This window comes from Anarhichas minor, unplaced genomic scaffold (genome assembly GCF_050575085.1).
Source record: "Anarhichas minor isolate MPS153535 unplaced genomic scaffold, ASM5057508v1 ptg000002l, whole genome shotgun sequence".
NCBI lineage: Eukaryota > Metazoa > Chordata > Actinopteri > Perciformes > Anarhichadidae > Anarhichas > Anarhichas minor.
This window is the reverse complement of record NW_027466448.1, coordinates 1,515,156-1,530,363: the sequence shown is the minus strand read 5'-3', so window position 1 is coordinate 1,530,363 and position 15,208 is coordinate 1,515,156. Positions and strand designations below refer to the sequence as shown.

Genomic DNA, 15,208 nt, shown 5'->3' with positions numbered 1-15,208 from the left:
ACAAGAGTTTGTCCTCTGCAGCACAAAGATGTTCACATCACACGCACACGCACACCCACACACAGCCGGACGCTGCCGCTTTGAGCTGATCTTCTTTTTGTTATTTATGTTGTATTCAGTGTGTCTTAAGGCCACTAGATGGCAATGAGTGCTTCAGAGCAGACAGAGGTAATGCCACAGATGTTGTCTGCCCCCTCTTTTGTTTTCTCTCTTTAGAGGAAGGAGACCTCAGCTGTTGAAGTAGATTCTCCATTATGGGCTCAATGTTCTTTTGAAAATCATTTCCATTAAAACATGTTTTTTTAGAAAGGGACAGTAACAAAAGGAAGGTCAGGTGAAGCAGTCTGCAGAGCAGAACTATATCAGGGCCGGCTGGAGGGGTGTGAGATTTGTGTGCGTGTGCGCGCGCGCGTGTGTGTGTGTGTGTGTGTGTGCACGCGCTTGAGTGAGTACAAGTGTCTGTATAATTGTGTCCGTGTTTTGAATAATGGTATAGACATCCTTCTTTTGAGCTACGATCAAGAACGCTTTTTGTGCATTAAGGGACTTAAAGCTGAGATGTGTGCAAGATAAAGTCAATGCCAGAGATGTGTGTGTGTGCATGTGTGTGTGCATGTGTGTGTGTGTACAGTTTCTATCAAGAAGCAGCCTTTGATTTGACACATTGTCTTACAGAGGAGAATGTTTAAAGCGGCGTATCGTGTCTCGATCGACCACGTACGTGTTTGTATATGAACATTAAAGCGTGTGTTTAAACATGGTCCTTTGTCTTAATATTCATATTGAGGGTAGAGTGGCAACTTAGCAATGAACAGAAAAAAACAAAAAACAATATTGCTTTGAAGCAACGTTTAAAAAAACAAACAGTGGTGAGAAATGAAGAGACCTAACGATGTCCCCTTTGGCATTTTCCTCTCTAACATCAGAAGATACCTTCGTTTACATCGAGGGGAAGGCGAGGAGCGTTTTCTGCTGGGTGCAAATTATGTTTGTTTAAATAATTCAAGTCCAGTAATCCAGGAAGGGATTTGCTTTGGAGGGTCTACCGGGCAGCAAATATCGCTTTCCCCCAGCAGGCTGTCCCGTTCTCCATTCCGTCAGTCCGGCAATTGTGAAAATCAGTCCTCGATTCTTTTTTAAAAAGTCCTCCATAAAAATTTCATCTGGATTTTTTCACTCCACAATGTGTGTGTGTTGTTGTTGTTGTTGTTTTTTACTCATCTCCTGAATTAACTAGGCTGACGTTCAGCCCAGGATTGGTCCCTGTGGTTCGGTCCTTCACCAGGCTGCGGTCTCTCCCATCTCCGGGCCCTGGTGGGACATGGGAGCGCTGTAGCTGGAGTTACTCGCCAAGGAGAACGGAGGACTGGGTCCGCCCCCGTACGCCTCCCCGGGGACCGGCTGCAGGGAGCCCGGTAAGCCCGGCTCCGGACTCGGGGTTTCCGCGTGGGAGATCATGTCCGTGAACCTTTGGTCGTCTGACGGGTGGTGGCCCGATCCCTCCATGGGTCCGGGTCCGGAGCCCAGGATGTACGGGGACTCGGCCGGAGACTGAGCCTGCGAGGATGGAGGGCCGTGGGGGAAGAAGTCGTAGTTACTCCCCGGTCCGTAATAGTCACCTTGGTATTCTGCGGAAAGAAAACACGGGGTTAGACTTTTAAATATGTATACAAATCACCTTTCCTCCACCCCCCCACCCTAAGTGGTGAAATTGATCATGTCCCATTTCCAACCAACCGTTCTCCAAGCAGCCTCATTTGAGTGTATAAACAACTCCACACTTCTCCACCTCAGTTCTCCTGCCTTTCTACACACTGCATTCATCTCCCTCACTCGCTCCTCCACGGATCCCCCTGCTGAAACCTCCGGATCCGGATGAGGAACTCCAGAATGAGATTTTCTCATCTCTCTGTCTCCGTCATGTCTGATGCGGCTTCCAGCAACATCTCCCTCTCCTCCACCTCACCGGGCCGTGGGACTATCTCCATCATTAACTAACTGATTGTGTTCATTATCGGTTAATCCAACAGTTCCAACAGGTCTATAAATCGTCATAAAATAGTGCACGGTGCCCATCACAGTTTCCTAAAGCTCAGTGTGACGTCTTTGCGTTGCGTGTTTTGTTCAACCGACAGTCCAGAAACCCAAAGATGTTGAATTTACAGTGATATAAACTACAAAAACAAAAGGTGCAAAATCCTCACATTTGAGAAGCTGGAACCAGACGATGCATATCGCAGCATTTTTGCTTGAAAAATAACTTAAAGCATGAGACAACTATTAAAAAATATTCCCGATTAATTGCCAGCCGAAGAAGTAATCAAGTCATTTATCAATCCTTTCAGCTCTGAATACAGAATTATTGCTCCTCTGGACAGCTGTTTTGTATTTCCACACCTTGCTGCTGTGTTTTTATCCACAGTCACGGTGTTGGATCATCAATAGCTTCCCACATAAGTGGAGTCAGTGGTGAGAGGTTTACCCCGCTCTGTTTCCATCTTTACTGCATCACACGCCTGTTCATATGGCAGCAAATCAGTGAGAACATCTCTGCTCAGGCAAATATCCATGTGCACGTATGCAGCAAGCAGGAGCAAAACTGTGAAGGATTGATCCTCTGGGGACCATGAATGTCTGCACAGAATGCAATTAATCTAATTGCCAACGTTTGAGCAAAGCTTGAATCACGACTGACGTTTTCTCTCGTCTTAAATAATTCAACTTTCTCACGCAGCAACAAACTGGCATATTAATGACAGAAAACAGCCCAAATTCCACGCTTTCAAAGAAAATCTCTTGCACACACTCGGATTTAACAAATATTCTCGACATCACCTCTAACACTGACTGACATGTTTACGCCTCTGAGAGGTTTCTGCATAACCCGACTAATGTTTGATGTCTCCAGGTGTATTCCTATTTATTCATCATTGTCATCGGTTATTTATGAGTTTACTCAGAATGTATCCTGAATACTGTCCATCAACAAAGGGTTAAAGGTTAAAGGTTAGTATTAATGTTCCCTGGTTCTAAGATATTTGTCTATGACTTCTGCCTCCACCTCAGTACAACAGAAGTCAATGGCTTTTTGTTTCTGGTGCTCACAACATTGGAAAATTGGATTTAAAAAATAAATTCTTTGGATAATCAATAAACCTCACTGTGAGCAGTTTTCATCGGGACTATTTCTTCAGTAGTTCCAGAGAACTTTCCACAGCAAAAATATGTTTCCAAATATCTATAAACGTGGACAAATAAAACCAGTCAAATAGTAAATATCTTCTCCTAACTGCTTTTCCTCGACCTCGTTGGGAAACGTCACGAGGTCAAGGAAAGATGTGAGGGAGAATTCAAAGAATACTGTGCTCAGAGAATCCCAACATTATTCATAACATAGAAAACAAACTTAGTAGTGTACAAGTCAAGTAACAATCCTGTCCAAAACAGAATCACACCACCTAAAAGACCTTCTACAGCAGTGGCCTGAAGAATAAACACGAAAATACAAAACGCTCACCAGCGAATATTATATGTTCAGGGCTTTTATTGTGAAAGGTCAGAACAGAAGGAGTGGATCTGGTCTCAATGCCTTTGTCACCGTTGAAAGTTTTCCGTTCTGGACTACAAAGCCTCTGTGTTGTTGTTTTATAAATATAAGCGATACTCGATTGGTTGATGCCTTTATTTGCTCAGAAAATCAACCTCATTACAAAAAACATCAGTTATAAATACTGAAATGCTAATTAATCGCTTTTTAAGGGCCTTAAGAAGGATTTTTAAAATGATCTTATCGAGGGCCGGATGGTGAATCGCTTTAAATGTTGCTGCCGCAAGGAATTATGGGACGGCATTATCTCCTTCCCTTTGGTAAAGGATGGGCGAGTGTATCTTATGCTAAAGGAGACAAGAAAGGCAGCACTGAAGCTCCTTTTCCTCAGCATTTAGAGGATTCAACCAGCTCTCATCACGGCTGCCACTTAAGACCACAAAACTACATGTAGATAACTCAACGGGTCGTTCCTTCTCTTTTGTGATACATTTGGGTGAACAGAGCCTTTTCTTGTTTCCTAGCAGTTCACACATGAATCCAATCCTGAGTGCCAAACCACTCAGAGATCCGTCCAGTACAAGTTGGGACAAAACCAGCCGACCAGCTGCTCCACAGCTCCCAGTCTCTCAGAGCAGCACCATGTGGACAGAAAGTGGTCAACCGTCCACTTTAACGTCAGCAAATACACTTCTTCACTTTCTTACCGAGGCTAAGATGAGGAGATCGATACCACTCTCATGTTTGGGTGTTCAATATGAGGCTACAGCTAGTACGCGTTTAGCTTAGCTTAGCACAAAAACTTGAATGTGTATAAAAACACTGACTTCCTGTATTCTCCGCTGGTTGCCTGGCAGACTGTAGGAAGTTAAAGAAGTGGACGTTGTCACCGAGACGTCACCAATTGGTTTGTGGACGGCCGCTTTGAAGCCTCTCGGCCGTCGCCATCTTGGTTTTTGCAACCAGAAGTGACACGAGAGGGTGGAGCTAAGTACAACTCACTAAATACGAAATTTCTAGGCGACCAAAATGAAGGGAAAACACACTGAAAGAGTTAGAAGACACGGACAACTCCCAGACCGGACAACGCTGTGGTAGCAACCTGTCAATCACTGTGTAGCCCCGCCCTGAAGCATACTCTGCTTTATGGTCTGTTTGACTCTAAATGGACCATAATGTACTAAATGAACATCATGCTGTATTGAAGAAGACTTGAAACTAGAGATTGAGACCATAAACTCATGTTTACAATGTTTACTGAGGTAATAAATCAAGAGAGAAGTAGTCATTTTCTCATAGACTTCTATACAATCTGACTTCTTTTTGCAACCAGAGGAGTCGGGGGTTGCTGCCTAATTTGGACAGGGCCAGGCTAGCTCTCCCCCCTGTTTCCAGTCTTTATGCTAAGCTAAGCTAACCAGCTTCTGCTTGTATTTGACGTACAAACATGAGAGTGGTTTTGATCTTCTCATCTAACTCTCGGCAAGAAAGCGAATGAGATTATTTAACAAAATGTCAAAAATATTCTTTTAATCCTAAACCAGAGACATTCAGTCTGACTGCACGACGATCCTTTCAAGGGTACAACTTATGGCGGATTGATTTTTGCATATTGACGTTTTATTCCCTAATCCTATATTTCTTGAGATATTTATTCAAATACCATCAGAACAGTTTATAAAAGGATTCATCCACTCCACGTGTTGCAGCCATTAACAATCACAAACCTGCCGTCTGTTTCTCACCTCTTCCATATTCTCCTTTTAAATCCCCCCCCCCCGCTCCAAATCGCCCCAGTTACATTAAATCCATTCTGTTCCAACAGCACCTTAAACTGAGATCGATGGCAGACTTCATCCCGCTGCTGCAGATGTTGCACTAGAATGTATTCCTCCTCTCCCACCATATGCTCCTCTCACTCCTGTTCCAGCACCAAACAGGCCCGAATCAGCAAAACTAACAGGTTAGATATCAACAAATATGTTGCCTTCATTTGCTGTTGCACGTGGCCGTTTTCAAATCACCAAGAGAAACAATAAGAGCCGACACGACTTTCACAAACAAAGCTAATTATTTGAGCCCCAGCTCGTTCGGGCCGACCTTGAGAATAAACAAGGAGCGTGTGTTGTGGCCTGCGTGGTGAATGTGTGTGATGGGGGGTGGGGATTGAAGGGAGGGAGGGGGGGGCGGCGCTGGCTCTGCAAGCTATAATTGCAATCCCGCATGCACACACACACACACACACACACACACACACACACACACACACACACACACACACACACACACACACACACACACACACACACACACACACACACACACACACACACACACACACACACACACACACACACACACACACACACACACACACAGACGTCCGTCCCTCTAAGCAGCAGCAGAGGAACATAAGGAAGCAGCGAGCTCGGATAAAGGCGAGCAGACCGGCCTCTGCTGCCGCGGCACAAAAGGGTGTGAAAAGCAAGAGACGAGAGTGAGGGATGGAGGTTTTTGTCCTCCTGCTTTTTCTCCCCCCCCCCCCCCCCTCCCACTCCATGCGCTTGCAGCCTTGACGGCTCCAGTTCATTGTATCCTCCAATGCCCGGGCCCTTCAGGTATAGATGTGCAGGAGCTGTATAGAAACGGCTCTCAGACTGTCCATGAAAACAAACAAAAAGAAACTGCTGATACACATGACGGGTGCATCCCATTTATTCCTGCAGCTCAACGTGGAGCTGCTGCTGTTACAAGCTGCTCACCTGCTATTGTCTCTCCAATTTTTTTGTTTGTCTTGATCCAGGCGACCAACTTAATAACCTACAATCCAGATTTCTATTTCTTTAAGTGGTCTTGACAAGCTTCTTTTTATTTTGAAGGAATATTGATTTGAAGGACTTCACATTGTGTTGCAGTGAAAACATACAGTGAAGCTTATCCTTTTATCTGCAATTCATTTTTCACACGTGGAAAATCCACCGTATCTCCAGAACTCAACGGAAAGAAACTTTCACAATGAAATAGCTGCAAATATTTGCCAATTTTCGCTACACAAGCAAATTAAAGGCTTTCTATGTTCCGAGTCAGCGGTAAAAATAGTCAGACAATGAGAGGAACAACACGTTTCACCCCATCATATCCAGCCAAAAGAATTCCTCCAGCCTTCGTTGACCACAAAGGTTAAAGTGTAGAATGAGAAATATTTTAATGTCTGTCTTTTTTTTACTGAATACTTGACATATTTTCTTTTCATTATTGCGAAGCCTTTTTTCCCCTTTAAGAATTCAAATAATGAATCAAACCCTCCTGCGATGACTCTGCTCTAATGTGCGACGTCTTCTTTAAACCTTAATCGTTCCTTAAAGAAACAGCTGATTTATTTTCAAAGAGAAAAGGAGGTGAGCACAGAGAGGCTTTCATCGACATTAACATGCGAGTGCTTTTATTGCAGAATCAAGTCCCACAAATACTGGTGCTGTGCTTTATTTCTCCAGTTTATACTTGAAAGAGTTTCAATATAATAATATATCCTTTGAGATTAAATATCTGACTGAAGTATGCCTGCCCCCCCCCCCCCCAACACCCATGATGCAACACTTTCCCTACAAGTGTGTGATTGCAACATGACGTCTAACATCCACCCAGCTGTCTAACTAAGTGGCAGCATGTGACAGTCAGGCAGGTTTAATGCGTTTACTTATGAACTCAATCCTCCGACTAGAAGTCAAACACTGAACCGTCCCCGAGGTCGGAGTCAAATCAAGGACTGATCGCATGTTGTATCATTCAACAAGAGATTAATAGATTTTAAAAGAAAACCCATGCAGATAAGCCACCCCGAGGTGACGCGTGCAGTGTTCAGTAGATAAAGAACCATCTCTGTGCAGCCTCGTCGGTGCTGCTGAAGGTTGCAATTAAGTTACACAATAATTATGTGATTTCTTTTAAACAGAGCAGAATATTTCACATTAATGCTGCACTAGAGGCGCCAGTATCCGTTGACTCTGCTCGTGACTTTGTTTCTTACCTCCGTAGTAGCCGTAGGCAACGGGTCCTAAAATGTCCGGATCCTCCAGCCGGCCTCCCAGGGGCCTCATCCTCCTCGGGCCCCTGAAGAAGGCGTGCCGCCGGGCCCCCAGAGCACTCAGCTGCTTCATCCGCCGCTCTTTGGATCTCCTGTTCTGGAACCAAACCTGCATGGACACCAGAGGGGACGGAGGTCACAGTTATCAGCTGATCTCATCGATTTTTAAGAGCCACTTCAGTCTCCACAGCGTCACCACAACAAGAGCACAAGTCATGACGCTGCATTCATCAACTTCATGCAAATCCGGATCATTTTAGATATGTTCACTCATGTTTTTTAATTCCATGCCCACTGTCACAGAGGTTTCTCTATGTAGATTTAAGCCTTTAAGGTGGATTTTCATTCTGAGGTCTTTCCCCAAAGGAGGGAGCACAGCGGTGATTGAGCTTCTGGCCCACTGATGAAAGTATTGCAATATTTAAATATTTGCAGTATTATTAAACTGTCTGTCTGTGGTGACATTCCTGTAAATAATACTGTATTCTAGTTTTTCTCCATCGTATAGACACAAAAAATGAACTATGCACACAAATCTAAATTGTTATTATTGAATTTCAGACGCAGCCAAAGACTGAAGGCTGAGAACAAAGCCTTTGTTTTCACTCAAATAAAACTTAAAATAGATGAAATCTTAAGGGTTGACACTTTAAAGAGCTCCTATTCAACAACAAACTATTTCTTACAACATATTTGCTGCTGGCTCATAATCATGCCACTTATCTGACAGCTCTGTAACCAATTGAAACCGCACTTACAGTTTCATTTGCATTCATTCTTGGATTTTAGCGTTTAAGTGGATAAATAAAACAATCATTGTGTGAAAGTTAAAACTAAAAGTGTTAAACCATAAAAAACGCAGCTACGCTTCACAGGAAAAGCACAAACTAAGGAAATATAACATGAAAATCCTCCAGTGCAATATCAGAATTTTTGATCAATCAAGTGTCTTCCTGTAATTTTCTCTTTTTTCTATATAATAAAAATGTTATAATACATCTCTGGAAAGCACAAAGTATCCAAAACCAACTAGGAGAAGAGGAAAGATGCTCCGTTTGACTGGATATAATAAAGACATTATCATGAACTGGAACCAGTAACAAAAACAAAACGTTTTCCAGTTGCAGCAGAGAGCAACATGAGCGTAACCCAGCACACAAACCTCACTGCAAGTTAAAATAAACAGTCAAAGCTACAAATCACAGCATAAACAGCCTCGACGCTCCCGTAAGATAAAGCGTCTTTGAAGAGGAACAAAGGAGGATTTCACTAACACACCATATGGAAGAATGTCTGCATCAGAAGCACATAACACATCTTGTTTCGCCTTTGCATCACTGCTGCATAATGATGTGTGCTCACCCCAGCCGGGCTGCACCAGAGGCAGAAAATCCCACTGTGCAGCAGATTAACAGAAAACACACACACACACACACACACACACACACACACACACACACACACACACACACACACACACACACACACACACACACACACACACACACACACACACACACACACAGAAAAAAAACCACCTAAACCCACTTAGGCTCTGTTCTGTGTGCTCCGGCGGGAAGAAGGAAAAAAAAAAGGCGACACCTGCTTATTGAGAACAATCGTCTAACTGTAGGGTACATTTTTATGGAAATGCTCCCGCTTCCCTCGAGAGAGCGTTGCTTAGGGATTACATACACATGCTGGAGAAGCTCACAGGGCTCCCCGTGTTGAGAGCAACGGTATTTAACGTGCAGCGAACGAGGAGGAGGATGACGAAACACAGAGAGAGAGCCTCCATTTTGGCTCCAAGCAACACACACACACACACACACACACACACACACACACACACACACACACACACACACACACACACACACACACACACACACACACACACACACACACACACACACACACACACACACACACACACACACACACACACAGAGGGATGGACTGCCTGACTGATTGATTGATTTATTGGCTGTTTGTTTGAGCTCTGTTGATGCAGCTCTCGCTCTCACACACACACACAAACACACACACACACACACACACACACAGTAGCCTGCAGTCCGTTTATGATATGGATGAGGCAGAGCAAACAGGCTGGAAGTGAGTAAGAGCAGAGAGGTGGGAAAAAGGGGAGGGTGGTATGTAAATCTGTGAAATCAGCGATAATTACAGTGAGTGCACAAAAAGCCACATCACAGTTGGCAGAGATGGTGCTAATCATCCTGACACAGTCTGCACCCAGACAGCAAGTGTGTGTGTGTGTGTGTGTGTGTGAGAGAGTGTGTGTGTGTGTGTGTGTGTAAGGGTGAAACGACAGACATTGGCCCAAAACACGCTGGTGTTATTCTGCAAAAACATGTTTGGGGTTCCTCTCGCCTTTGGCAAACACCAGACTAACCTTTTTTACTGATTTCATGGCTGCGCAACACGTTTGATTGCCGAAATAAACCGCTGGCTGCACAAAATAAATGATGTGCTTTTTTATTTGTTATATCCACGTGTCAGTAAATTGGATTACTAGATCTTAATTTCAGAGCATAAACGAACGCCTGCAGGTTTGGATGTAGCAGCGTGGAAAATTGGATGCAAACAGGAATGCAATTTTTATAGGAATATATAATATAATATATATTGTTTAATAGTGGAGTGAGTAGCATTTAATTTGAAAATAATCTTTTTTTAAGTAATGTGTTAAATTAAATGTAAAAATGCTAAAAAATAAGAATATAATTGTGTCTATTTTAAATATTAAAAACACAGAATTGCTAAAATATGGCTTTCCATTGTTATGTGGGAATATACAACTCATTCTAAGGCAACACACTGCTATTTAAATATATATGCAAACTGAAAAATGCTTCTATTTGTCACGTGCAAAGACAATTAAACGTATTTTTCTATCATTATTATTTAAGAAAATTCCATCAAATATAACACACAAAAAGAATGAGTGACGCAAAATCCCAAATGTGGATTTAAAAGCTGCTAATGGAGCACATCATGCTTTGACATTTCTCTCACAGATGACGAGGCCTTCATTTAAAAAAAAAAAAAAATCATTTGAGTAAAATGGAGACGTGACTTCACCGTCTCAACTGAGTCTTTGTCCCCCCGCAGACAGAGGCCGCTTCTTACCTGGATCACTCGCATGTTTAGTCCCGTTTCCTGGGCCAGCTGTTCCCGGATGTGCCGGGTGGGTTTCGGAGTGGCGACAAACGCGGCCTTTAACGTTTCCAGCTGCTTGGCCTTGATGGTGGTCCGGGGCCCGCGCCTCTTGGTCCCAGAGTTCTGCTCCTCGTTCTCAATATTGTTCGTTTCCTTATCTGAGGACGTGGAATTGTCCGTCTCTTTTATGTCGTCCTGTATTGGGTCCTGCAGATCCGGCGATAAACTCCTATCTGTACACGACGACACTGATGGGGGGGGGGAGACAAACAAGAGGAAGGTCACGATCCGAAATGTCAGGGAGGAGGAGATAGGGGGAGGCGGGGGGGGGGGGGGGGGGGGGGCTATAATTAGGCCTGGAGATGCTCAGCGGCAACGCTGCAAAATATGCATCCATAATATGACCAAATGATGAGTTGTTTCTGTCTGTCTTTTAAACGTTACAATTTATCATATAAAACGAATAAATAAATATATATTATTTCATATTTTTGCAGAGTTGATGCCTAAAAAGCTAAGAAAAAAATGTATAATAGAAAAATATATATTTTTTTTAACTCCAAGGAGAAAATAAATTGCACATTATTACAAGAAAAAATAAAGTGTCTCTATATACAGTATGTAGGAAGGGAGTGGGCTTTCTGTCCTCGGCTATGAGGATGAATAGCGGAGAGAGGAGCCGCGCGCGGTCAGACTAACACACTCATCCCCAGCGGATCCCGACATACAATAACACAGAGAGCCATTGTCTCGTGGAGGTAAATATTGAAAGCATTCATCTGACAAGGTTGTTGTGAAAAGATCTCCACGGACTGCATAAACTGTTCCGACAGTTGAAGCCTCTTTCTTTTGTCCCTCATATGCATTTATATAATATGTACACACGCACACACACATATATATATATATATAACGTCTCGTCATCCCCGCCGATTACCTGAGTTCAAGTTGACTTCCTTAATGGCCCCGGAGCTCGGGTAATCTTCTTTGCACACGAACTTGTTTTCGTCGATGACGTAGAGCTCCTCTCCCGTAGACAGCTGCTTGTTGCACACCATGCAGGTGAAGCAGTTCAGGTGGAACACCTTGCTGCGCGCTTTGCGCACCAAGTCGTTCGGCGAGATTCCCTGCAGACAGCCCGCGCACTTTGTGCCAAACCGCCTGCATGAAACGACAAATTAACAATAAATGTATGTTTGTTTGGTTTTTTAAACCAACGACAACATCATATAATTATAATATATATATATATATATATATAATTTTTTCAGAGATAACAAAATGTGTTATTAATATAACAGCTTGAGAGGAATAAATACATTTACAGTTCTAATACTTAGAATTCAAATTATAATAATGCTCAAATATTGTTATTTCCAATCTAATAATATACCAAAAAGTATCAGCACAAACTAATAACCATAGTAATAATAATATAACATTTAAAAAACGCTTTATATTTCTCCCTATTCCAGTAAAAGCCTATCATCATATAAAAGCAGTCCTATTCGGTAAGTAGCCTATTAAGTAATAAAGAAACATTCAACAGAAAATATACCTCTCTCCATATTTATGAAAGGGAGTATTAAAAGAGAGCATCCTTTAAACGGAAATAACAAAAAATATATAAAGTCAGATTTAGCTTCTGTTTTTTGTTGAAGATTCTCTAAAAACCCCGCGTGCTCGTTATTTTGATGGAGGTGCTCCCACAATAACCCCACGCAGAACGCATTAGTGACAATCAACACATTGTAGCCGCGGATATATTACAGGATTAAGCAGAGTGGGAGCATCTTAGCGTGAAAATCTTCTCTTAATCCATATTCACCCGCTTAAATACCGAGTGGGAAGAAGACTCATCAATTTGATACACAAATACCCCCCCCCTTACGAAAAAAATACCCCTCCTGGTTTGGAAGAACAGGTGTTTTAGGGCGGTGAAATAAAACACACCTGAGTGTTATTTGGGGACTCCCCTGTATCGGTGCTTTTATGAATATGAGGAGTTTGAGCAGAGGTCTGGGGGGGGGGGGGGGGGCACTGTGGGCCTGCTCTACCTGGGTTTACAGTCGGCCTGTGGAGGGGGGGCTTAAGCCTCTGGGTGAAAGCAAGCACTCCTTTTGTGCAGCATTGTTTTAACACTAATGTAGGCTTGTCTCTCCATTTGCAATGGTATCGCTCCGCTGTCCCTCTTTTCACATGCATGCATCTCCTCCCCCCCTCAGCGAAAGGGCACAACTCTACTTACACAACAAATGGACATATTAAGGTGATTACTGTTTCGCCTGGCTAATGGCCGGCCATTTAAATCCACCGCTTGATGGGACCTGCCGTAATATGATGGCCAAGGCCGCGCGAGGCCAATAACAGCGCGTCCGGACAAAGGCTAATGCGCCTCACATGTCATTAGACAATTTGGGAGAAAATAACTGACACACACGCGAATGAAAATGATGCTAAGAGAGTGCGACGGGACAAGCAAGGGCTTCACTTATCACTCAATTACCTGGGACGCTTTTTTTTTTTTTTTTGAGGAATTGTGAACCGGTTAATAGCCTAATGGGTGTTTGAAAAAAACTGTTGTGGGGATCCTGAAAATAGATATTTAAAAGAAAAAAAATGCATGGCTGCTCTACGAAATTACCTTTGAGTTGTTTTATTATAGAAGCCCTTTATCAAAAGGTCACGTCATATGACCAATATTTAAGTTTGGAGACGAATTAAAACCCTACATTTCAAAATAAATGTTATATTGTTACATTAATTCTACGTATTCATTTGATTTATTTTATCCACGTTCAAGATAATATACATTTTTCTTAACCCATGACTTGATATTTTGACCCCTGTGCACATACATAATATAAATTGTGGGCCACATAATTATTGCTGGTCCTATTCTATTATTTCTCCAGATGCATTTCAATAGTTCTATCAACACTGCATCCATAAAAAAAAATATCTTTACGCGTGGCGATTCATATGAAGGGACCCTGAATCCAGGCTCTCTCTCTCCTTCTCTTGTTACCTGAAAAAGTCCATTTTGCAATAGAGCTTCCCGTCCCTGGAGAAGCACTTCTCGGTGAGGGCGCAGTTGCACTCGCAGCACTGGACGCACTTGGCGTGCCACGCTTGGTCCAGCACGTTGAGGAGGAACCGGTCCAGGATGGGCCGTTCGCACCCGGCGCAGTGGACCATCATGTCTCCGGCCTGCAGGGCGCAGAGTGCCGACCTTCCCACACGGACTGCGCTGCTCGGACTGGGACAACCCGGGTCTACGCGGAACAACGTCTTGGCTCCGGGGGGATGTGTGCTGTCAGGCGAAAAGTTTAAGGAAGCTCCCGTCCAAAAAAAAAAGGGCAGCGAGGAGGGAGAGAGAGCGCGCAAGACGATCCCCGGGAACTGTTGTAGTCCTGCTCCTAGTTTGGTTCCTGGCACTTGTCACAAATCCACAATCCAGAGGTTGAGGAGGAGGTTTCAGCCGCGCCAGCTGATGGTCTGCGTAACGGACGAAGCGCACATGTTCTCTCAGGCGCGCACAGTTAAAAAGATCATTATTCAAAACGTGTTTTTTTCTAATATTACTATTATTTATTCTGCTATTTCATCCCCGTTTAGCTCGTGCTTTGTTTTGGGTCCAGTCATTTCCTTTCGGTCTCACCTCGCGCCGCCACTTTCGCATCACAGTGCCTGGGTTGTCACGTTTCTTTTTTTTTTTTTGCCAGCGCGACGCAGCGTCACATTGGATGACGCCCTTGTTAATTCCCCCCCCCTCCTCCTCCCCCCCTCCTCCTCTCCTCGTGCAGGGGAGAGCCAATCAGAACGCAGTTGTTATGGTTACGCGTTCATAGCAGTAGCCTCCGAGCGAACCCTGAAATCACAAGCAGAGGCCTGCGGATCCACGTGGAAGGTTTTCACTGGAGGGGACATCACTGACTTCATAAAAGGGAAAAGAAACGCCCAAATAACCACCGCCCCCCCCCCCCCCCTAACATTCGTGATCGGACCTTCAACTTGGAAGTCCACAAAGCACGAGGGAGGTTAGGAAATACCTGTAGAACGTGCACGAGAAGCGAGCGCATGAATGTGAATGGACGCAGCGGCGGTGGGAGTAGCCGAACAAGCGCTAATGCTACACAAGCCTCATAATGGCCCTGTGACAAAACGCTCCGTGCATCACACTGTGGCCGGTATGTGGAGGAGGGGGGGGCCTTCGGGGGCCCCTTTTCTCATGCAGAAAGCTATTTACAGGGAAATGCGATGGATTAGCTGCAGCTCATCAATAGGGAGAAGCCCGGCGCTTTAAACTGAGCGACCGCCGATCGAAAAGAGAGGAATTTCAATATTTACCAACAGGCTCGGGTTTTTTTTTTGTTAGTTTGCAGTTAAGCAAA

General features: G+C 43.9%; 1 protein-coding gene across 1 annotated transcript; it reads right to left on the bottom strand.

Moving 5' to 3' along the window:
- Window positions 1-1,278: 1,278 nt before the first annotated feature.
- Window positions 1,279-14,015, bottom strand: lhx5 (LIM homeobox 5). Its single transcript, XM_076095214.1, has 5 exons — window positions 13,843-14,015; window positions 11,752-11,975; window positions 10,785-11,062; window positions 7,575-7,740; window positions 1,279-1,628 (listed from the first exon to the last, which is right to left on the bottom strand). The coding sequence occupies exons 1-5, from the start codon at window positions 14,013-14,015 to the stop codon at window positions 1,279-1,281; spliced, it is 1,191 nt and encodes a 396-aa protein (XP_075951329.1).
- Between the last annotated feature and the right edge of the window lie 1,193 nt (window positions 14,016-15,208).

What these genes read in the sequence shown, in the direction of transcription:
- lhx5 (XM_076095214.1), bottom strand. Translation starts at nt 14,015, where the DNA reads ATGATGGTCCACTGCGCCGGGTGCGAACGGCCCATCCTGGACCGGTTC. An exon ending in TGCAAAATGGACTTTTTCAG is followed by an intron (nt 11,976 to 13,842) that starts GTAACAAGAGAA and finishes CGTTTCATGCAG; the next exon opens with GCGGTTTGGCACAAAGTGCG. An exon ending in TAAACATGCGAGTGATCCAG is followed by an intron (nt 7,741 to 10,784) that starts GTAAGAAGCGGC and finishes GTGTCCATGCAG; the next exon opens with GTTTGGTTCCAGAACAGGAG.